The 22,705-nt window shown below is 58.8% G+C and overlaps 2 protein-coding genes across 2 annotated transcripts in view; one reads left to right on the forward strand and one right to left on the reverse strand.

Moving 5' to 3' along the window:
* BIN3 (bridging integrator 3) overlaps positions 1-16,389 on the forward strand; it is a 39,397-nt gene extending 23,008 nt beyond the window's left edge. The window contains exons 7-9 of the mRNA XM_032712542.1: positions 8,322-8,463; positions 10,520-10,654; positions 15,859-16,389. Of these exons, the coding sequence (XP_032568433.1) occupies positions 8,322-8,463; positions 10,520-10,654; positions 15,859-16,005 (424 nt within the window). The 3' untranslated portion in view covers positions 16,006-16,389. The remainder of the gene's footprint in view (positions 1-8,321; positions 8,464-10,519; positions 10,655-15,858) is intronic.
* Positions 16,390-17,502: 1,113 nt separating this feature from the next.
* On the reverse strand, positions 17,503-21,960 carry C28H8orf58 (chromosome 28 C8orf58 homolog). Its single transcript, XM_032712430.1, has 7 exons — positions 21,915-21,960; positions 20,535-21,190; positions 20,361-20,448; positions 20,033-20,130; positions 19,132-19,953; positions 18,939-19,051; positions 17,503-18,479 (listed from the first exon to the last, which is right to left on the reverse strand). The coding sequence occupies exons 1-5, from the start codon at positions 21,958-21,960 to the stop codon at positions 19,870-19,872; spliced, it is 972 nt and encodes a 323-aa protein (XP_032568321.1). The 3' UTR covers positions 17,503-18,479; positions 18,939-19,051; positions 19,132-19,869.
* Between the last annotated feature and the right edge of the window lie 745 nt (positions 21,961-22,705).

Consider the following 22,705-nt stretch of genomic DNA (forward strand, 5'->3'; position numbering starts at 1 on the left):
GATGCTCCAAGGGCTGGAGCCCCTCTGCCCTGGAGCCAGGCTGGGAGAGCTGGGGGGGTTCACCTGGAGAAGAGAAGGATCCAGGGAGAGCTGAGAGCCCCTTGGAGGGCCTAAAGGGGCTCCAGGAGAGCTGGAGAGGGACTGGGGACAAGGGCTGGAGGGACAGGACACAGGGAATGGCTTCCCACTGCCAGAGGGCAGGGATAGATGGGGAGAAATTCCTCCCTGTGAGGGTGGTGAGGCCCTGGAATGGATTTCCCAGAGGATGCTCCATCCCTGGGAGTGTCCAAGGCCAGGTTGGAGCAACCTGGGCTAGTGGAAGGTGTCCCTGCCCATGGCAGGGGGTTGGAACTGGATGATCCTTAAGATCCCTCCCAACCCAAACCATTCCATGATCCCATGACACGGGACCATCCGTTATCTGTCCAACCCTTCAGTTAAACACAAGGGTGTTTTCTCCAACCTCCTGGCTGCTCTCCAGGCTTGGCAATTCTCTCCAACTTCCTAAATTTCCATTGGCCTAGAACATGATATTTCCTTTTTCCACTCCCCTTCCTGCCCTCTGGCACCTGCAAACCATCACTGGGTGCCCTCAACCAGCTCACATTTCGTGCTGGGGAAGCTGCACCTCCACAAAACCCCATCCTTCCCTTCCCTCCTCCTCCCTTTGTAGGTACATCCCCGTCCAGGAACATTTCTGAGGAGCCCAAGGGTCCATTTTGAGGCTAATGAGATGCAGGAGAGAGAAGTGCAGAGTTTGCACCTCCCCTCGTCCTTGCTGGCAAATAAAACCCCAGCGACATTTCTGGGATAAAAGTTCCAGATTAATGAAAGCTGCCTTGAGGAGCTCTTCTCGTTTCCAGTTAGGTATTCCTTCTCTTCACAGAGGCAGCTCTCCCCAGCCTCTCCCAAATTTGCTTTGACCTAGAAAAAAAGGCTTTTTTTTTTTTTTTGCTCCAACAGCTGCACTTTATTACATCTTCACTGGTGGTCTTTTATAGTTTATTAGCCAAAGAAACAGATAAGTTTAATCCAGACAATTATCATTAGTGGTAATATATTGTAATCAGAGGCACATGGGCTGTAAAATCTCCATTCAGTTGTCCAGGGATTGGAGTTTTCAGGCAAATATTGGGGAATTTGTTAAACCATGTTGGAAAAAAGCAGTAGTAAATTTAGAGGGGGGGGAGGTGGAGGCTCGTATTGTTTAAATCCTTCTCCTTCTGGGGATGGAGGGTTATTCATAATTTGGCTTTTCGAGCCCCTTGGCTGGGAATCACTCATTTATTTTCGGGGAAGGAGCAAAGGCCCAGTGAGAATATTGCATATTTCAGCGGGTGGGTTGGGCAGGGAGCTGGGCAGGGGCGGGAGGGATCGGCTCCTCTTTGGGACATGCCTGCGTAGTTTCACACCAGATCAGCAGATTTTGGGGGCAAAGAGGGAGAGAAAAGGCAGCTGGTTTTTCCTTCCCCTCTCCCAGTTCTTCACTCTGGCTTGGGTGAGCAGCCAGGGCAGGGATTGGTGGTGTCACCTCAGTGTTCCGTGTTGTGCGTCCGCATTTAAGGGAGGAAGCGGCTTAAACCAGCCAGGTGGTTTGGGGATCCGTGGGATTTAGGGCCTTTCATGTTCAGAGCTGATTTTCGGGGCCGCAGGGTCTCGATTTAACAGCCTCTGTCTGAACCTCCCCAGGCAAGGGGGTGTCGTGGTCACCTGGCACGGTCCCGTTCCCTTGGCTCTGAGCATGGAGAGGTTTGGCCATGGGGTTGTTGTGGTCACTCCAGCATGGCACAGTCCTCTTGGAGTGCTGTCCAGCTCCCAGAACCAGGGAGGCTTTAGCCATGGGAATGTCGTGGTTACCCTGGCAGAGCATCACCCCCTTGGAGTGCGCTCCTGCTCCTGAAAACGATTGGCACATGGTCCTGCTCCCAAAATCAGAGGGGTTTTGGCCACAAGGATATTGTGGTCACCCCAGCACAGTATCGTCCCTTTGGAGCATTCTCCTGTTTCCAGAACTGGAGGGAGCTTAGCCATGGGAATGTCCTGGTTGCCCTGGCACAGTATCATCCCTTTGGTGGGTACATGCTCCCAAAATTGGAGAGGCTTTGGCCACGGGAATGTTGTGGTCGCCCTGGCACAGCATCACCCCCTTGGAGTGTGCTCCTGCTCCTGAGAACGACTGGCACATGGTCCTGCTCCCAAAATCAGAGGGGTTTTGGCCACGGGGATGTCGTGGTCACCCTGGCAGCCCTTTGGACAATTCTCCTGCTTCGGGAACTGGAGAGGGTTTAGCCATGGGAGTGTCCTGGTTGCCCTGGCACAGTATCATCCCTTTGGTGGGTACATGGTCCTGCTCCCAAAATTGGAAGGGTTTTGGCCACGGGGATGTCATGGTCACCCCAGCACAGTATCATCCCTTTGGTGGGTACATGCTCCCAAAATTGGAGAGGCTTTAGCCACGGGAATGTCCTGGTCAGCCTGGCTTTGGCAGGGGTGACTCAGAGGGTGCTGCCACCCGGGTGCCACCACCCAAGGGTGTGTGTCAGCCTCATGGGACATCCCAGAGGTGGGATCCAGCAGCAGATGGATGTATAAATTCAATTGGAGTGCGTGGCATCCCCGGCGAGGGGATCACCCCCTTCATCCCATCACCCCCTTCATCCCATCACCCCCTTCATCCCATCACCCCCTTCATCCCATCACCCCACCATCCCATAAACCCCATAAACTGCCTTTCCTGCCGGTGGCCGAAGCCGATCACGGGCCACGAGCAGCTCCAGGGGTGCCGGGACCGGAAGCAGGAAAAGCCGCTTTCATGTCCTTAACGAGCCCCTAATGAGGATTTGGAGGCCAGAGCAGCCACATGGCCCCTGCGCCTAATCCCCCTCTGTGCCGCTCCCCTGGCCCGGCCCCCTCCGGCCTGTGCCTTCTCCCTCCCCTCGGAAGGGCTGGTTTTAATTTCCCCCTTCCTGGTGGGTGGACGGGACGTGTGGGCACTGGCTGAGGAATGGCAGGAATCCCCTGAGCCATCCCGGTGCCTCTCCCAGCTTCCCATCGCTTTCTTTGGCGTCCGATGCTCCCCAGCTCTTTTATTCCTTTTTTTTCCCCCCTGTCCAGCACCAGCCCCTTTCCTTTTGCTTTCATTATCCAAGCCATCATCCCTAAAATAATACCATAGGGAAGAGCCACCTGTGTGCCAGCCTAGTCCAGCTCTCAGGCTGCCAACAGGAGCGTTTGAGACACTTGAAAATGGGGAAAAATAAAGGTTTCACCGTTATTTTTTTTTCCCTGTGCCAAAGCCCTGGCACCTCTTTCCCATTGCTGGCTCTAAAAACGGGGGCTGGAGGGAGCCGTGGGGCGAGGATTTGGGATGGAGAGGGCGAGGATTTGGGATGGAGAGGGCGAGGAGAAGAGCTGCAGGCAGGGAGGTGACGGGATGTTCCCGCTCCTCCAGCGTCCCCACCATCCCCATCCCGGCCCTCCCAGCAGAGAGGTGGGAAGAAGTTTTCAATTTGCAAGCCCCAGACTTGTCAGCTGGGCTGACAAACAAACGGATCCAGCGGTGCCAGGAATCCTGGGGGGCACTTTTATCTCCCGTGGCAGCGTCTCTCCAACCCCATCCTTTAATTACAGGGAGGCCGGCGTGGAGACGAGGTGGCAGCCTGATTTATAATTCAGAGGACGGGGTGATTTAGACGTTTTCCCAAGGATAACCTGTCATCCCACAAGGAGTTCACCGGCAGGTTCCCCCTCTCCCCCCCCACGGCAGCAGGGAGATAGTAATTTGTATTTTCTTTTCGTTATCCCTGCGTATCTCCCCTCACCTGCTCCTCTTAAGCCGCCTGGGCTGTAATCCCCTCTCAGCAGCCTTCCCTAAAAAGTGACAGGGAACAACAGCAGCTTATTCCACAAGCTGCTTTCATGGCTGGGGCTCTAATACCCCCATGCTGCTGTTTTACCTTCACTTCACCACCACTCCCTCCAAATTTTACTCGAGTCGGCTTTGATTTTTCTTTAGTTTGTGGTAAAACAAATTAGAACTCGAGCAGCAGAGGCTGGTGGTGGGGATTTGGGGCTGGTTATGGCTGTCAGACCCCCTCGTTCCATATGGAATGAGCGTAGGGAGGAGGACAGTGCTGGGATTATTGACAAGGTTAGATATTAGGAATTTTTTTTTCATGGAAAGGGTTGTTGGAGCAGGCTGCCCAGGGCAGGGGTGGAGTCACCGTCCCTGGAAGTGTTCAGAAAACATGGATGTGGCACTTGGGGACACGGTTTGGTGGTGAACACAGTGGTGCTGCTGGGCTGATGGTTGGACTTGATGCTAAAGATCTTTTCCAACCTTAATGATTCCTTGATTCCCTGATAAATTCCCACATCTGCTCCAGGGTTTTCCCCTGTGCATCTCGCAGTGATAGAGTTTGTCGCCCTTGCTCTGTGTGGTGGGGAGTAAAACGACCAGGATTTGATTGTGAGGCTTCCCTATGCCTTTCCCAACTCCCTAAAATCCTGGGATTAGTTGTTCAGGCTCCACTTCCAGGGGGGCTGGTGCTGTTTGGGGGTTTCTCCTCTCCCGTGGCACCGAGGTTGGTCCTTGTCCCTCATTCTGCCGCCAGGAGGGTTCACACTCCTCAGCCAGAGGCTTTGGAAAACATCTTTGATCCCCGTAGGGGTTGTTCTTGGAGGGCTTGGATGTGCCTGTGGATGGCAGGAGCTCTGCAGGCGCCTTTGTGCCAGGCTTTGCACCAGCAGCATTTGGAAATAACATGCATGGGATGGTTGGGAAGGCACTGGGCCGACATGTGAAGTGATGAAGCCGCAGGAATAACTTGGCACTGGCACGAGCCCATATCTCCCTGTCACCCTGGGATCATATTGCTGTCCACACAGGGAGAAAAAACCTGGGCAGGACATCAGCATGGGCAAGAAACCCGCTGTCTGTGAATCCCAGGGGATTTCAGAGCTGCTGGAATTTAGGTGGAGTCATTCCTTCAGGAGCTGGAGGCAGCTTTGCCTCAGTCCACAGCAGTCCAAGGAAAGGAGCATCTTGCCCTGCTTGAGCTGAGCTAATCCTGCATGAAAATTAAACCAAGTGGTTTGGCTGGCACGGGGAGAGCTTGGTGGGCATGGGAAGAGCTTGTCTGGCACAGGGACAGCTTGGTGGACACAGGAAAAGCTTGGCTGGCACAGGGACAGCTTGGTGGCACTTTGGTGGTGTCCAGAGGAGCCACAACTGACCCAATCCTTCCTGCTGGCACTGGAGGTGAAGGATCACCATGCTGAAACAATGGGGAGTGGGTTTAAACTAGGAAAGGGGAGATTTAAATTAGATATTAGGAGGAAATCCTTCCCTGTGAAGGCGGTGAGGAGCTGGGATGGAATTCCCAGAGAACCTATGGCTGCCCCATCCCTGGAAGTGCCCAAGGTCAGGTTGGAGTAACCTGGTCTAGTGGGAGGTGTCCCTGCCTGTGGCAGGGGGTGGAACAAGATGATTTCAAGTCCCTTCCAACCCAAACCACTCCACGATTCGATGATTCCCAGGAACTCAGGACTCTCCGAGCCGGGCACGGCTGCGGATCCAGGGAGCTGATCCCCCCCCTTCCCTCTGAAATGCAGCGTATAATCTATGCATTAAAATTCCTTGTGAGACAGTAGTTGCTGTGCCTACACAGTCACAGCCTCTTCAGATGCAGCCCTGTAGGTATTTTACAAAGCTCTGCCAGAGCTCGGTGTCCTCCCATCACGGGGCTGCCAAATCGCTCCCAGTTGATGCCGGGAATGAGAAAGGGGAACAAAAACAAAAAAAAAAAAATCAAAATCGAGCCTTTTTTCCCCTCTTTAAAAGCCAGATTTGACTTCAAAGTGAATGAAAACTGCGTGGCTGATCATCTTCCTGCGTCCTCGCTTCCCCGAGCCAAAGGGTTTGCTCTTCCCTGCGGGTAGAAGTGGATGGGTGTGGGTTCTCCGGTGTCTCGTGGCTCTGTGAATGCAGGAGCACCGTGGATGTGCCAGGGAAAGGCTGGGCCACCGGGAAAACACCACCAAAAGCTGGGTTTAGGTGCCAGCAGAAGGCTCAGTGGTTTTGGGACGTCTCTTAAAAGTGTTTTCCAGGGGCTGGTGGATGCGCGGGAGGTGACGGCCACGTCCAGGACGTGCTGGGTGGTGACCACCTTGCTGCACAGCAGAGAAGGGAACATTTCCCAGCCTCAGGCCATCTCCTCTGCTGTTCCCATGCCTGGATTCTCACTGTGGAGGAGCAGCTCAGCTCTCCCCCGTGGCCCTCATTCCCTGCTCCTACCCTGCTTTAGGTTCAAGGGTTTGTGCCTCACCAAACCTCCCCTGTCAGGGATAGAACATAAAATAAAGCCAAGAGAGCCCCTGGCCTGGTGGGATCCATCCTTTCCATTAATAATTAGGAGAAATCCCTGCAGAAGCTGCCACCTCAAGTCTGTGCTGTTGGCAAAAAACATCCACAGAGGAAACATGGGTTTAAAAACAGCCCTGGAAGTGCTCCAGGCCAGGTGGGATTGGGCTTGGAGCCTCCTGGTCCAGTGGAGCATGTCCCTGCCAGTGGGATTGGAACTAGATGGTCCCTAAGGACCATCCAAACCCAAACCATTCCATGATTCTATGAAACCAAACCATCTTTTCTATGAGACCTCTCAGCCTGACCACCCCTTCCCATCCTCCACGCCCTCCTTCCCTCCCATCCCCGTTCCTCTAACCCCTCTCCCGGCGTATTTTTGGACTTTATGAAGAGGTAGGAGATATTTTAGCAGCCCAGGAGCTGGTGAGGCCATGCCTGGAGCCCGCTGCATCCAGGACATGTCACCCATTTAAATATAATGGGGCCGTGTGGGACGGTGCCCATAAAAAGCAATGTCAGGGCAGAGCATCTGATCCGCCCCGGGCAGCTGGAGAAGCTCCCTGATGACTTTTCCAGGTTGTTCCTCGTGCCACAGCCCCAGTCTGTCGCAACAGGGTCGGTCAGAGGGAGAATATCATGGGATAAATATATATTTGTATATATTTGTTCTGTGCCAAGCATGAGAGCCTTGGAGGGGGGGACGTGCGGGGACCGGTCGGGATTGGAGGATCACGTCCCTCTCCAGCATCTCAGCGAGGGATGCTCTGCAAAAATGCAAATATTCCCACTTCTCCCTCGCTCCTGGAGTTCGCCCTTTGCTCAGGGATAAAAGTTTTTCCCTGGGCACCCCCCAGTCCAGCACATCAGCACCCTCCGGAGCGAGCGCGGCGGCGGAAAATGGGATTTTAATAGGGGATGGAACGGCTGGGAACACCCGTGGTTTCAGCTGAACCCTGGATTTAGGTCACATCTAAAGCAAATTACACTCATAAAGTGATATTTGTGTCTTTTCTTCTTGCTAATGTGCCCCCCAGTCACTTTATATTTATATATATATATATATTTTTTTTTTTTAAACATTTAAAGAGGTGGAAAAGCTGTTTGTTCCCTCTTGGAAGTAAAATCCATCACCAGGCTGTTCAGATATATTTTTCACCACCAATTCCTGGCTTTGACTCCCCCAAACCACCTTGTAAATTATGAATATTAAATTAATATCCCCGGAGGGAGCATCACCCATTTGATACGAACCCACAGCCCAGCCCTGCTTCCCACTGGTATAATTTGATTTACTGGAATTTGGGAGACAGTTCCTGCTTTTCCCTTTTCTGTCACATTCAAAACTATTCTCTCTCATCTCCCCCATCAGATGTTTGTTGTTTCCTCAATTTGTAACACATTTTAATGACACAAATCTTCCCGTGGCCTGGCTGATTTTTGGATGCTGTTAATCCTTCTGGGAGGAGGGGTCAGAGCTGGGTTTGCAACCCCTAAAATTGCCCCAGAGTAGCAAAAAAAAAAAAAATTTGCCCTCCCAAAAATTAAAAAAAAAGTTAAGCGAAAGATTAAAAAAAATTGCCCCCCAAAAAAAGCAAATTAACAAGAAAAAAAGAAAAGAAAAAAGAAAAAATTAATGATAAAAGAGAAGAATGCCAAAAAAAAAAAAACAACACCACAACAACAAACCAAAAAATGGCTGCACTTAATATTTCATATTTATTTTTTCATGGACTTTTTATTCAGCTTCTCTGCCTGCTCATTCCCCTTTCCAAAGGGGGATTGGGGAAATACCACATTAATTAAGTGTATTGTGTGACCATCACAGAGCCCTGGAACGGTTTGGGTGGGAAAAGCTCATCTCATTCCGTCCCCTGCCAGAGAACCTGGCCCAGGGTGCCTTGGGCGCTGCATCCATCCAAAATCTGCCATCCCAGGGCCTTTCCCATCCTTTTTCCAGGTTCAGCAGCGTGTTCCCCAGCCTGAACATGGCGGTGAAGAGGCGGGAACAGACGCTCCAGGACTACAAGCGCCTGCAATCCAAGGTGGAAAAATACGAGGAGAAGGAGAGGACCGGCCCCGTCCTGGCCAAGCTGCACCAGGTACCGAGCTCCTCACCCAGCATTCCCGGGAAAACTTGGGGAAGAGCTTTTCCCTTGGCACCTGGCCACCCGTGCAGCATATGAACAGTTTGGAAGGGTGTCTTTTACCAGTGGGGGAAAAAAAAAAATAAAAATCCCCGGGTTGGATAATGCGGATTTTAAAGCAAAAGAGCCGCTTTTCCCAGATGAAAGGGAATGTTTTCCAACGCAAAACGGGATCAAAGCCCCTCCAGGAGCTGGGGGATGCTCGGGGTAGAGGCACAGGGGGGTTCCCCCCCCCGACCTCCCCGTCTGAGGGAGCAGCTGGATGGGAAAAGGGACAGATCAGAGCATTCCCCCAGCTTTATGTTTCCCACCTGTTCCGAAAATTCGTCTTGGAAAAAATCACCGGTAATTGGTTAACGGGAAGTTGTGCCAGTTTTTTTTTTTTTTCCCCTCCCCTTCTCTCCCAAATTTTAGCAGAATCACGATTGGGGGTTTGGGTTTGTTTCTCTTTTTTTTTTTTTTTTGGAATTAAATCTTCCCCATAGTTTCTCCACCAAATCTGTGGCTCCGCCAGCACGTGGCTTGATCCTCTCGGAGGAACAATTGATTCCCAGCGTCAGAGAAAATGGGTTTTTCTGATGAGTTTCTCCCCCCCCCAAAAAAAATGAAGTTTTGTGTTAAAGAACAGCCTGAACAAAAGACACCTCTGATTTAACAGTAAGCAGCTTATTTTGCTCAGCCTCGGCGACTAAAGCTGGGGCTGGAAAAACGGGAGTGCTTTTGTCCTGGTGATTAAGCAGGTTTTAGTTATTTAATGTATTTTTTTTTCCCTTAATGAACTTCTGATCTAATTCTACTCCCCCTCTCAAAAAAAAAAAAAAATAATAAAACTTCGCTAAACACTGCATGAGCTTAAACACCTGTGGGAGGGAGTCTTAAGCACTCCCACACCTGGGGTATCCAAGAGGCCCAGATTTGATGGGAAATGGCCTTGTCTCATCCAAGTGTTTAATTATTGAGCTGCAGGTTTAATCAGGTATTTACTCCCAGTTCTCTGCTCTCCGTGAGCTCCATCCCTGGAGTTCCAGTGTCCGTGGGGAACGATGAATTTGCCTCTGGGGCTGGGATGATTTGAGGCTCTGCCAGCCCGGAGCTCTGCCCATTCCATCCCTCTGGAATTCTGTCCCCGGGAGCGGGGCCGGCGCCGTGGCCGGGCTCGGATCCCCTGCACCCCCCCTCCCGCTGGAATGGCACCGGGATTAAGTGGCAGACTTGAACCAGTCTAATATTTCACAGCCCACCCCCTCCTGCCCTTTTCCACACCATCCCTGAGACATTTCCCTTTCTCCCCACGCTTCTGTTGGAAGGGGCCAGTTGGACACGCTGAGCTGAAGGTCACGGGCAAAAGGGGTGGTGGGGGCAGGATCCTGGGGAGATGGTCCTGGGAATTGCAGGGAGAGAGGGGACATGGACATGGCCAGGGATGTTCTCCAGCCTGACTGAGCTTTAGGGATGGTTTTTGTCCATGTTTTTCCAGAGGAGGGAAGACCAGCTGGCTCAGAGCCTCTCTGGGTGTCCCGTGGCTCTGCAGGGTCAGAGCTTGGTTCCCACCAGGTTCCATTAACTGGTCACTTGATCCCACCAGGCTCCATTAACTGGTCACTTGATCTCACCAGGTTCCATTAACTGGTCACTTGATCCCACCAGGTTCCATTAACTGGTCACTTGATCCCACCAGGTTCCATTAACGGGTCACTTGATCCCACCAGGCTCCACTGGATGGTCCCCTGAGTCCCACCAGGTTCTGTTATTCCATTAACTGGTCACTTGGTCCCACCAGGCTCCATTGGATGGTCACTTGGGTCCCACCAGGCTGTGTTGGATTGTCCCACGCTTCCCAGCAGGTCCCATTAGCTGATCACCAGGTTCCATTGGACGATCCCATGGGTCCCACCAGGGTCAGGTCAAAGCAGAGCATTCCTCTGTCCCGGGGTGGCCTCTTTGAAGGCGTTCCCAAAGGAAGAGTGTTTTCCCAGGTATCTGACTCACAGCCTCTCCTCTCCTCTCCCAGGCCCGGGAGGAGCTGCGCCCGGTGAAGGAGGACTTTGAAGCCAAAAACAAGCAGCTCCTGGAGGAAATGCCCAAATTTTACAGCAGCCGCATCGATTACTTCAAACCCAGCTTTGAGTCGCTGGTCCGGGCACAGGTGAGAGGCTGTTCCTGCCTGCTGGGCACTGCCAAGGGGGAATCCTTTGGTGGGAATCCTCCTGCAGAGCTCCCGGGTGGGGATTCCACTGGGAGCAAGGTGCTTTCTCGCAGCAGTGCCTCCAGGAATTCCATCACCCCGGTGGGAGGGCACAGGGAGCAGTGGGATGGCTGGTGGGAGTTCAGATGGACCTTGGCCCGGCACAAGTGGTGCAGTGCTGGATAGAAAGGACAGCTGAGGGGAATTTTATATGGATCTGGGACACTCCTGGTACGTGGATCATGTCCTGTCCCGCAGTTCCAGCCCTGGCTATACATAATCCACTGGGATTTGATGGCTCTATCCACCTGGGCATGTCATCCCCTTGGATTCAGAGTCCTGAGCTCTGGGTTGGATCTTGTTGGAGGTGTTGAGATGCTCAGGGCTCATCTTAAGGGTCTCTTGTGGCTTCTGGTGAGCAGAGAGGAGGCTCCTGGGACATCTCCACGCTGAGGATTTGCAGGAAAGGAGTGGCCTAAATAACCCACAGCTTTCACTTCCATCCTCCAGCCTCCTTCGGGGACTTGCTGCTGCTCCTCCTCCTCCTCCTTCTCCCTTTGCCCTTTTCCTCAGGCTGGAGAGGGACGGGGTTGGGATCTAATCAACCTTTGAACCTCCAGCACCTCATGCCCTGGGTCACGGGGTGATCCCGTGCTCGGGGGGGAGGACAAAACCTTTCTCTGCTCCCTCCGTGGGCGTTTCCCGGTGGTATTTTTGGGAAGGGAGCTGCTGCAGGGACACAGGTGCCGGGCGGGGGGGGCTGCAGGGAGGTGCTGGGAGCACGTGTTCCATCTCACCTCCGACTCTGGGGGGGCCTCTGCGCGGAGCTGCCAGCGAGTTGTCTGCAGGCTGATTCACCTACCAGATGGTGCCGATGTCCCTGCGCCGCAGGGTGGGTGCTGGGGATGCTGTTCCTGCTGTTCCCTCAGCGATGGGCCCCGGGGCTCCCTGTTCCAGCCCGGCACAGCCGGAATAACCACAATTCCCAGAGCCACCGCGGGGTCTCGCTGGCCCTTTCCCCCTGCAGACCCTCTCCGGGTCTCACAGATGGGACCTGGAAACCCGAAGGTTCTCTGCCATCTCCGGGTGTTTGCCATCCATGAGTTTCCTCAGAGAGCAGCTTTGCCCCCCTGGCTTTGACCATGATGTCCCTCACTCTGTTTGCATCCCGATTCCCAGGGAGTTTGGGGCGAGGGCACGTTGGGATGGATGTGCTCGGAGCAACCAGGGGTGCGAGCAGGATGTCCTTGCTGGGGCTGTTTGTAAGACTCTCCATTCATATCCCTCTTCTTCCTTGGGAATCCTCTCTTTTCCCTCCCAGCCTGCTCCATCTTCAGGTGAGGAGTTTCTCAGGAGAGCCGAGTGAAATCCCGTTTTTAATCCCCCAAAAAAAGGCAGCGTCATAACAAAGCTGATGCATCTCCCGTAGGCTGGACTAGAGCTGGTCCCAGATGGATGCAGCTCCCATCCCTCCCTCCCTCCCTGCCAGCCTCCATGGGAGCTGCATCCCTCTCCCCCAGCACTGGCTGCACCCCTTCCACCCCCGGGGAGGGAATGCTGGGAGGAGAGCTCGGAATGTGTGTCCCCCTCCGCCGCTTTAGGAGCTCTGGGAAGAGTTTTCCCATCGAAGGGGCTTAAATATTAAGGAGAAGGGAAATGACTTGCCTGAGGGAATGAGTCAGTGGCGAGCCAGGAATAGCACCCAGAGCCCTGACTCACCTGGGGAGCTGCTCACCTGCGGGCAACTGCCTGGGAAGGGCATCCCGGGGGCTGCCGGGGGGCTGCCGGGAGCATCCCCATTCCCTGTGGGAATATTTCCCAGCCAGCCCTGCTCATCCCGGGTTTCTCTCCCTCCATGCCTCCTTGAGCTGATTGAGCACCTCAGGGGGAATTTCTGTTCCTCGATGGAATTTCTATTTTCAGCCTCTTCTCTGGGTACCTTTCTAGGGGCGATGGTTGGGATGGGGCTGGAGGTGCATCCCTGAAGGAAAGGGATGGATGGAGGCAGGTTGGGATCAGCTGCCACCGTGCTGGTGGCCGTGACTTTGGGGCTGCTTGTCCCTGGGTCAAACCCACCATCCAAAAGACAAAACTAGGCAGTTTTCCCTATTTTTTTGGCCCTGGAGAAATCGGAGGGTTACAGTGAGACGAGAGTGTGACGGCGACACCGGGAAGGGCTGGGAAAGGGACCAGCTACCATGGCAAAAGGACCCTGCTCCAAACCAGCCCCATGGCTCTGACCCAAGGAGACCCTCCAGAGCCTCCTCTCCGGGCGGGCGAGTTCCCATGGCACAGCCTGGCCGCGTTCCCGGTGTCTCCTGACGCCGGGACATGTCCCGAGCTCGCAGGGCTGTAACATTCAACTCCAAATTCTTCCCTCCACCCACATGCCCGGGCCAAGCCAAGGGAGGCAAATGTTTCCCTGGCTTGGGGGCTTTGAAGTGGCCACACCGAGATGAAAGGGGGGGATTTTGGAGCTGGTGTGAGGCGTGAACAAACTTCCTTCCCGCTTCGTGCTTTATTTTCCAGCTAGAAAACGTGATATTCCTTTGGTTTTTAGGGAAATGGGGGGGGGAAAGATGGGGCTGGCAGGCTGGGGGGGTTGCTGTGGGATGGGGGAGCCCGGCCCTGGCAGTGACCCCGGGTTTGTTTTGGGTAGGGCTGACCCAAACACAGCCGGCCATTCCCGGCCGGGCCGTTGTGAGCGGGATCTACAGAAAATCCGCGGAACACCGTGTCCCCAAACAGAATTAGTTCAAGACAGGTGGACTCGGGGCCGTTGGCTCGGGCTCAAAGGCGAGTTGGAGATGGGATTTGATGGGATGGGGACGGAGCATATGGTATCCATAGCTGGAAAAGTACTGGGCTGGCGGGAGCAGGTAGGGCAGGGGGAGCTGCCTGCGGAGCCACAGGGTCCCCCCTCGTCACTGCCACGAGTGTGGGGTGCAGCCCCTCCCTGGGACCCCCCGGGGAGGCAGGGATGGTTTCCACTCGTATTCCAAGGGGAGCAAAGCACGGGGAGATCAGTGCCAGTGGGATTCTGTGGTGCAGCTGGTTGTGCCCCTGCTGGTTTGGCACAGGGGCCTGCTGGGGGAGAGGAGCGTCCCCAAGGACACCCCCCAGGCCCTGGGGACACGGAGTGTCCCACGGGAAGGGCTCACCCATGGGAAGGGCTCGGTGGCTGCGGGATGTGGGCGGTGGTGGGGAGCAGCACCAAAGAGTTTGGACTGAGGGCAATCCTGGAGGACAATCCTGGGAGCAACTGTGGGGGAAATTCTAGAGGGGCCAGCCCTGGAGGACGATCCTGGGAGCACTTGTGGGGGAAGTTCGGGGGGGGCCAGCCCTGGGGGACAATCCTGGGAGCAATTCTGGGGGAAGTTCTGGGGGGGCCAGCCCTGGGGGACAATCCTCAGGGTTAATCTTGGGGGGCAGTTCTGAGGACAACCCCAGGGGCAATCCCAGGGGAAATCCTGGAGGCAATCCCAGGGCCAGTCCCTGGTGGGGGGACAATCCTGGGGGTCAATCCTGGGGAGCTGCATCTGCCGGCGAGATCCATTCCAACGTGCCGGCGCCTTTTCCGTGCCGGAATTGGCAGTGCCACTGGGCCATATGTGACTGAAGGGAGCCCAGCTGACTCCAGGCTGGGGACAAGGGACATAGGGGGCTGCTCCAGAGCTCTGCCACCCGCTTGGCACCCCTCCAGCCCGGATCCGTGCTCACCCACGGCGCTGCCGAGGGATCTGGGTGGTGACGGGTTGTTTTTGGCATCTCTTGCTCGTGAGGGGCTTTTTGGGGTCGTCTGACTGCAGGGCTGCAGTTTGGGGAGGGGTGTGCAGGGATTTTGGGGGGCTCCTGCCAGCTCAGCCCTTCGCAGGGCTCGTTAGTGACTAACGAGCTGTGACTCACCTGGATCCCACTGCGGGGGAGACCGGAGAAGCACCCGGACCCCCGGCACAGACCCACCCAGGGAGGGGGGTGCAGGCAACCAGCCCCGGCCTGTGGGGCCCCAACATCCCCCCCGCGGGCCTGCCCAAAAGAAGCACCGTTTCGAGCAGGATTAGGGGAGCTGGTCTCCATGGAGACCGTGTGTGTGTCTCCGCACTGGTGCTGCTGGAGATGCTGGGGCTGCGCTTGTGCCCCTCTGGGAAACGGGGGCAACGCTCCCCGTCCCTCTCTGACGGCGCTGGGGGGATGCCCAGGACAGGATCCCACATCTCCTGCAGTGCCAGGGGTCCTGTGGCGCCCGGGGGTCCCACAGCAGCAGGAGTCCTGCAGTGCCAGGGGGGTCCCACAGGCAGGACTGGGGGTCCTGCAGTGCCACGGTTCCCGTGGCACCCGTAGGTTCTGCAACACCGGGGGTCCCCAAGGCAGGATCGGGGGTCCCGCGGTGCTGGGAGGGGTCCCGTGGCGCTCAGGGGTCCTGTAGTTGGGGCTGGTGCTCCTGCAGTGCCAAGGGTCCCACGACACCCGGGGGGGGGATCCCACAGACAGGACCGGCGTCTGGGGTTCCCGCAGGCAGCCCCGGGGGGGTCCCGCAGCGCCGGGGGTCCCGCAGGCAGGGCTGTGTGTCCCCCTCCCCTCCTCGGAGCCCCTCTCCCAGGCAGCTCAACCCGCTGCCATCTGCCTGCGCTTGACCCACCGGCTCCCGCTCCGGGGAAGCGCTGCTCGCTGCCGGGAGATAATTGGCGGTGCTAATTAGCACGTTATTAAAACACCCCTCCTCCTCCTCCTCCCGGTGCTCCACGGCGGGGCACGGCGCTGCCGGGCGTGACACCCACCGTGCCCACCCTTCGCCCCACGAGCATCCCGGCGGCGCGGGCGGGCGGGCGGATGGATGGATGGATGGATGGATGGATGGGCGGGCGCCCGGTGTGACACCGGGTGACAATCGAGGGGACGCAAAAAGGAGGGTGGCGGGTGCCCGGGTGGCAGCCCCGCACGCGCCGCTCCCAGATGGGAAGCGAGCGGGGAGAAGGGCAGCGTGTTATTAAAACGTGTTGAGTTGTAATAATCCAAGGGGGTGGCATCGCCACATGGGAGGGAGCTATTTTAGACACAAACGCTCCGGGAGAGGGGCTGCCGAGGGCACCCGCGGGAGGAGGGGGGGGGTAAGGGGGGGAGAAGGGGACCCCCCGCAGCCCTCCCCAATCCCGCTTTTCCAACAGGTTGTGTATTACACGGAGATGCACAAGATTTTTGGGGACCTGACGGCGCAGATCGACCGGCCCGGGCTGAGCGATGAGCAGCGGGAGAGGGAGAACGACGCCAAGCTGAGCGAGCTCCGGGCGCTCTCCATCGTGGCTGATGACTGAGGGGAGGAGGGAGATGGCCCCCCCTCGACCCCAGCTCCCAGCCCAGGGGTGGATTTGGGGCGCTGGAACTGCTCCCTTTGCCGCGTGGATCCCTCCTGCCCCGACCAGGGGTGGGGGGCACAGCGGGGGCCACCCCCTGCCAGCGTCTGGAGATTGGTTTTGCCTCCCCCCACAGACGGGTTTTGCCTTAAATTGAGGGGTGTGGTGGAGCAGGGAAGGGAGGTGTCCCATGTGGGTGAAGGTGGGTATGGGGTGGGGGCTGCTGGCCTTTTCCAGGCACTCCCACAGTCCAGACCCACTCCAGGAGGATGAGACACCCCACCCTCATGCCCCTTCATTTTGTGCCTTAGGAGCCCAGGGGAGGGTAAAAATCGCTGAAATCCCTTTTTTTTTTTTTTGGAGGGAAAGGGTGATGATTCCCGTGCCGAGCATCCCTGCCTCTTTGCATGGGAGTGGCAAAAAATGCCTCTGCCCCACAGCCGGGGGGGTACAAGGGGTGCCCAAGGAGGGGGAGCCCAGAGCCCAGCACAGAGAGATCCATAAAGGAGGATTTTCTCCCCAGCTAGGAGAAAATCCAAGGAAAACTGGGAGTGGGGGGGTAGAAGGGGGGCTGCAGCCCCTCCTCGGTGTCCGGGGGAGGGCACAGGGGCTCCGCCGCTCTTCTCCAATAAAGTTTTTGGGAGCGCAGCGCCGGTCGCCGTCGGTGCCCATCGCCGTGGCCTCGGGCCACCGCCGGGCCGCTGCCGCCCTCTGCTGTCACCCGCTCGCCACTGCCGGGGGGGTGGCACACACGGGGGGACTCGGGGGTGTCACCCAGGGAAGGCTGGAAGGGGTGGGAAGGGAAAAAAGGGGGATCGAACATCCCTCCCCCAGGAGGTGAGGAGAGGAAACGGCGTCAGCAGAGCACGAGGAGCGCAGTTCTCCAGGGAAACACAGGGAATTTGGGCCCGAGCTGGCGCTTTCCGGGCGCTGCAGGGAGCCTGGGGTGGGACAGAGGGGCTGGAAGGGCGCTGTGGTGGGTTTCTGATGGAGGTAACGGGGGTGCACGAGGCTTCCTGCACCTCCAGGTGAGGGCACACGGCTCCAGACATCAGGAAAACCACCCCCTCTTCCCGCCAGTGCCCGGATTTGGCAAACCAGACCCTGCACAAGATGGGGAATAGCGGTCAGGGGGTGTCCTGGGAAACCAGCAGAGAACAGGGAGTTGGCAAGTTTTGGGTTTAGGGGTGGGGGTCCATTCCCAGCTGAAGGAAAGGGAATGGGACAGAGCCCTGGCAGGCCATGGGAATGCCCCAGTGGGGCTGTTTGGAGGGGCAGAGCGAGGTCCCCTGAGAGCATCCCGTGCCACATCCCGTGCCACGGCTCCTCCCCAGCTCCCAGCACGGAGAACTTCATCCCTCCCTCTGCCCTCGGCTGTTCCTTCCCAACTGCATCACATGCCGGGCCAGGTTTAAGCAAAATAAACCCTGTTGCCACGGTTACCCAGAGCAGGGATGCTAAATATATAGAATACATATATATTTATATGTATTTAACTGCCACACAGGAGCAGGGGCACGTTCTCCCCTGGGATCTGAGCAAGGGGCACGTTCTCCCAGGGGGATCTTGGGCCCTGCAGACCTTGGGATGGCTCCCAAGCAGGCAAAAAGTCCGTGGCAGCCTCTCCGTGGCCTGGAAGTGTTGATTCCTCACTGGATTCAACCCCACCTGGTGGCTGGGTTTGTGTCACTGTGTCACCCTGGGCAGGGCAGCCAGACCTGCCCGTCCACCTCATCCCACTTCATCCAGAGCATCCACCCTCGGAAAATCCCAGCTCCTGCTCCTCCTGCCCTCAGGGAGAGGGATCTCACCCACGGAAACTTAACCCCAGCGTTCCCAGGGATTCTCGCTGCGTAGTCTCCGCACTGGCTGGGGAGGAGAATTCCATCTTTTATAGTAAAAAGCGGATAATTGCCGGGTTTTGCACCACCCACAAGATCCCAGCGTTAATAGGGAAGAGCTGGCAGGAAGGGGAAATTAACTCTACGATGTGGAATGTTCTCAGCCTCGGCTGAGACACTGAGGGATGCACTGCTCCAGGGTGATCCATGGGAGTGGTTGTAGGGACGGGGTCAGGATGGGAACACCCTCCTTCCTCCCCAGCAGTTGCTCCCAGTGAGCCCAGTTGTGTTCCAGCATCCCAGTTGTCCCCCTTCCTCCCCAAAGCCCCCGATCCCCCCAGGGACAAGACCCCATGGGACAGGGAGAGGTTTAGCAGATTCCATCCCACCACCAGTCCAGCAGCACCAATCCCAAAGGTTTTTCCCCCAAAAATGGGTGAATTAACCCTTGCCAGGACTGCCAGCACCAGCACACACCTGGGTCAACACCTTGGTTTTCCTGGTCAGGTGCCTGGGAGCTTTCCTGTGCTCCGGGTGATCCCAGGATGGGAGAGAAAGGCTCAGACCTCCCTCCTCCTCCTCCTCACCTGGGTCCTGAAAGGAGAATTGGTATCACTTGGACCAGCCTCAGCATCCTTGGGATCAGTGGGATGCAGATGGGGTCCCCCAGGTGAGGGGGAAGGTGTCCAGCCAGCCCAGGTGGAGGTGACAGAGGGGCAGCAGGGGAGGGGGATGCCCAGATGCCCATCCCACCACAGATCCAGCCCATCCCTGTCCTCTTCCCAACCCCTGAGTCCCTTGTGCCCATTGCTCCTCACCCCCGGGGGGCTCAGGTGAGTGGAGGAGGGCAGTGGGAAGGGCTTTGATGCTGGGAAGGGGGGGGAACAAGGACACAGCAACCCTCTGCCCAGGTGTGGGTGCTCCAAAAACCCTTCAGTACCCTCTCATCAGGCTGTGACCCGGCCGACCCTCCCGGGGGGCACTGCCAGGGACCCCCTGCCCCCCCCCAGCACCCGGATCCATCCCCTGCCATAAGGATGGATGAGCACTCACGTTTCCCGGGAAGGAGCGGTGGGATGGAGGAGATCGGAGCTCCGAGGATGCCCCCGGGGTGTGTGGGTGGGAGCGGTGCCGGGAGGGCTCTGGAGAGGCTGCGGGATTGGCCGCTGGGAAGGAAGAAGCCCAAGTGACGGTAGGAAAACACCAGGAAAGGGAGGAGGGGGAAAGGGGAGGGATAACGGGATACCTGGTTGGAGACCACCTGCGTCTTCCTCTCCTGCCAGACCCGACCCGTGGACGCGATGAGGGGCTCCAGCAGCGCCAAAACAGCATCACCCCCGGCCCGACCCCCTCCTCACCCATCCCCAAAACAGCCCTGCGGGTTGGGGACCACCCCGAGGGACACCCGCTCCTTCCTCCCCACCCGCGACGAGCCCGGGAGCATCATCCCCACCCCTCCCCGGCTCCGGCGCGCCCTCCCCACCGGCAGTTTGCGGGGAGCAGGGTGTTAGAGGGGGAGGTCTGGCAGGGAGGACAAGCTTTACCCCCCTCCTGAGGCAGCGAAACCACCCCTAGGAGCCTGCCCAGCCCCGGGGCTGAGCTGGGAGGAGGGTCAGGGAGGGGACCCCGGGAGAGGGGGCTCGAAGAGAGGGGCGGCAGCCGCTGGAACAGCCCGTGGGAACGGGCCCGGTCGGACAAAAGGGGCGGAAAAAGCCGTCGGAAGTGATGCGGCCGTGACGCGCCCTCGCGTGACGTCACGGCGGGTTGAGGGGGGGAGTGACGTCACGCGCGACTGCACCTCACCTCTTTACCAGTGAAAAGACTTTATTGAGGAGGAGGGGGAAAGAAAAAAAGGGTGAAGGGGGGGGGGGCGCCGGGGACCGGCCCCGGGCGGGCGTGACGTCGTAGGGCGGGGTGTGACGCAATAGCACAGCGCGGTCCCTCCATCCAGGAGCATCGGTGGGAGCGGGACCCGCCCCCCGTCCTACCTGCACCGGCCACCCCGGAGCGAGCGGCGGGTGAGGCGGGTGAGCAGCACCTTCACCCGGCCCCAGTGCGAGCGCCCGTCCTGCCGGCACAGGGGGAAGTCAGAGGGGGGGGACCCGCGGGACCCCCGCCCGCCGCGCCCCGACCCCCCCCGGCCGTACCTTGTCTGGTGCCGGGGCACCCGCCCCGCTCTCGGAGGGGTCCAGCAGGCTGGGGGAGCTGGCAGAGTGCCCCCACATCCTCCGGCACGGCTCGGGGGCTGCACGGGGTGGGGGGACAGAGCTGTCGGGGTCTGGGGTCCTGCCGTCCCACATCCCACCACTCCTGCATCCCACCCCTCTCAACCTGGTGCCTGATCCCGCTACTCCTGCATCCCACCATTCCTGCATCCCACCCCTCTCACCCGGTACCTGATCCCACCATTCCCGCAATCCCACCCCTCTCACCCGGTACCTGATCCCACCATTCCCACAATCCCACCCCTCTCACCTGGTGCCTGGCTGTCGGAGCAGGAGCGCGGCCGGAACCCCTCACCCCTCCACGCCGCCGAATCCTGCCTCGGGGGCTCCCGGGTGGGCTGTGGGCGAGGAGAGGAGAGGCAGGGGGTGAGCTGGGACCCCCAACCCCCCCCATCCACGCATCCCACCTCCTCCCGGCCCTCACCAGAGTGCCCGGGCGGGCGCGCCGGGCATCGGCCGCCTGCTGCCGGAGGATCCTGTTGTCCTGCTGCAGCCGCGCCAGGCGCTCCAGCATCTGGCAGACGTGCTCCAGGTAGCGCAGCCCCTGCCCCTCGGGCACAGCCCGGGGGTCTCGGGGGCTGCCGGGCGGCCGAGCCCTTCCAGCCGCGGGGGCCGCCGCCCCCTCGGGCTCCTCGGGCTCCCGGGGGTCCCTCGGGGGCTCCCCCAGGTCGGCGGTGCTGGCGCTGCGCCGGCTGAGCTGTCGCGGGCATCGCTGCCTCCTGCTCCGCTGCGCTGCCTGCAGCAGCTTCCTGCCGGCAGAGCGGCTCCGGGGGGTGCAGGGGGGCTCCGGGCCCGGCTCCTCCCCGGGGGGATTCTCCGCCGCGAAGCCGTCGAGGGAGAAGCTGCTCTCGGAGCCCAGCGGGGTGCAGGGCGAGTGCTCGTTGCTGGCCATCTCCACCCCGGAGTCCTCCGACTCGGACTTGAGGAGTCTCCCGCCGGCCGGGGGGCTGCTGGGGGGCCGCGGGGAGGGTCCCCGGGTGCTCATGCCCCGCGGGGGCTGCCGCGGGCTCTCCTGCAGCCGGCGGTAGACGCTGGCGGAGGTGCGCACGATGCAGCTCTCGGCCGTCTCCCAGGGACCATCTGTGGGGTGAGGGAGGACGGGGGGGTCTCAGCTGGGGGGGTCCCTGGATGCAGAACAGGGTGTGCACCCCTCACACACGAGCCCACCACCCTCCCAGGCACCCCCCCTCCGCCCCCCCCAGGCTGCTCCACAGCAGCTCCAGCCATGCCCAGGCCACTCTCCCTGTTGCCAAGGGGGGGTTACAGCCCCAACCCTGCCCAGAGACCCCTCTCCAGAGGGTCCCCACAGCCACAGATGTTCCTACGACCGCAGTGTGTTGTCACTGCTTCCCAAAAACACGACCCTGTCCTCTGCCATCCTCCTCCTCCTCCTAAGCCACTCTGCTGAGCTGCTGGGGGGGGCACACACGACCCCCCCACCCCGACCTGGCTGCTGTCCCTATATCCCACTCTGGCCCAGTGCCAACAATCCAGGCCACAGTGTGGGATCCCGGACACCTGATGGCTCCGGGGACCACCAGCACCTCACACTTCTCCCCACAGGAGAGGAGGGGGACATCACCAGCCAGGATGTGCCCCCCTCCCACCACCATCCCGCAGCTCCAGGTGGGATCACGGCACATGAACGGAGAGGGGGTCTCGGCATCCCTTTCCCCCCTCCCTTCCCAGCCAGGCCACGGCAAAGGCCTCAGGGAGGTGGGAACGAAGCCTTGGCACCTCCTGGGAGTCGCCCACCCCCTCAGGAAGCCCCACTGGGATCTGACACCCCCCCAGACACACTCACAGCAGCTGAACCTCCTCTTCCAGACGGCGCGGGAGCCCCCCCACATCGCCGGGAGCCGGAGCCGAGTGCCGGGCGTGCGTCCCAGTGCTCCCTTTTATAGCCACCCCAGCTGGAGACAGGCCCTGTATCCAGAGGCACCTCATTACGGGACTGGTTCCCAACTGGTTCCTCGCTGGGTTTGGGATCGGCGATACTGGCTGGGCCGGTGGTTAAGGGCTCCCTTCCCACCCCAACCGCGGTGTTTGGGCACCGGTAGGCAGCCAGGAGCCGGGGGAACCCCACCAAATTCCAGGGAACTCACTCAGGAACTCCGGCTTGGGTCGAGTTCACCTGTCAGGGGTCCCAGTGCCCCCAGATTCCCGCAGCCACACCACTCACCGTGCACCCCTTGGGGGCTGGAGAGGCCGGGGCTGGTGCTGGGACAATCCATCCGTTCAGCGGGATTGAATCCCAGCAATCCCGTGGGGCAGCCCGTCCACCCCAGCAGGATTGAATCCCAGGAATCCCGGGGGGCAGCCCCTCCACCCCGGCTCGGTGGCTGCCAACATCCCGGCTCCCACACGCCGCGTTCCCGCGGGCTGCCAGACCCCACGCGCCGAGGGGCTGCTCCCCCCCACCACGGGGGTGGCACCAGAGCCCCACCGGGGTGGGGGGCACGGGTAGGGACGTGGGGGGATCCCCATCCCCTCCTCCTGGGTTGGCAGCTCCAGCTCAGCTGGATCCCGGATCCCCCCGGTTTTCTGGCTGTTGCTGTTGGAGCAGGGGGGTCCCAGCACAGGCAGAGCCAGGGG

The sequence above is a fragment of the Chiroxiphia lanceolata genome, chromosome 28 (assembly GCF_009829145.1).
Source record: "Chiroxiphia lanceolata isolate bChiLan1 chromosome 28, bChiLan1.pri, whole genome shotgun sequence".
In the NCBI taxonomy this organism is placed as follows: Eukaryota; Metazoa; Chordata; class Aves; order Passeriformes; family Pipridae; genus Chiroxiphia; species Chiroxiphia lanceolata.

What these genes read in the sequence shown, in the direction of transcription:
- C28H8orf58 (XM_032712430.1), bottom strand. Translation starts at nt 21,960, where the DNA reads ATGTGGGGGGGCTCCCGCGCCGTCTGGAAGAGGAGGTTCAGCTGCT. An exon ending in CTCCGACAGCCAGGCACCAG is followed by an intron (nt 20,131 to 20,360) that starts GTGAGAGGGGTG and finishes CACCCCGTGCAG; the next exon opens with CCCCCGAGCCGTGCCGGAGG. An exon ending in GTGCCCCGGCACCAGACAAG is followed by an intron (nt 19,954 to 20,032) that starts GTACGGCCGGGG and finishes CTGTGCCGGCAG; the next exon opens with GACGGGCGCTCGCACTGGGG.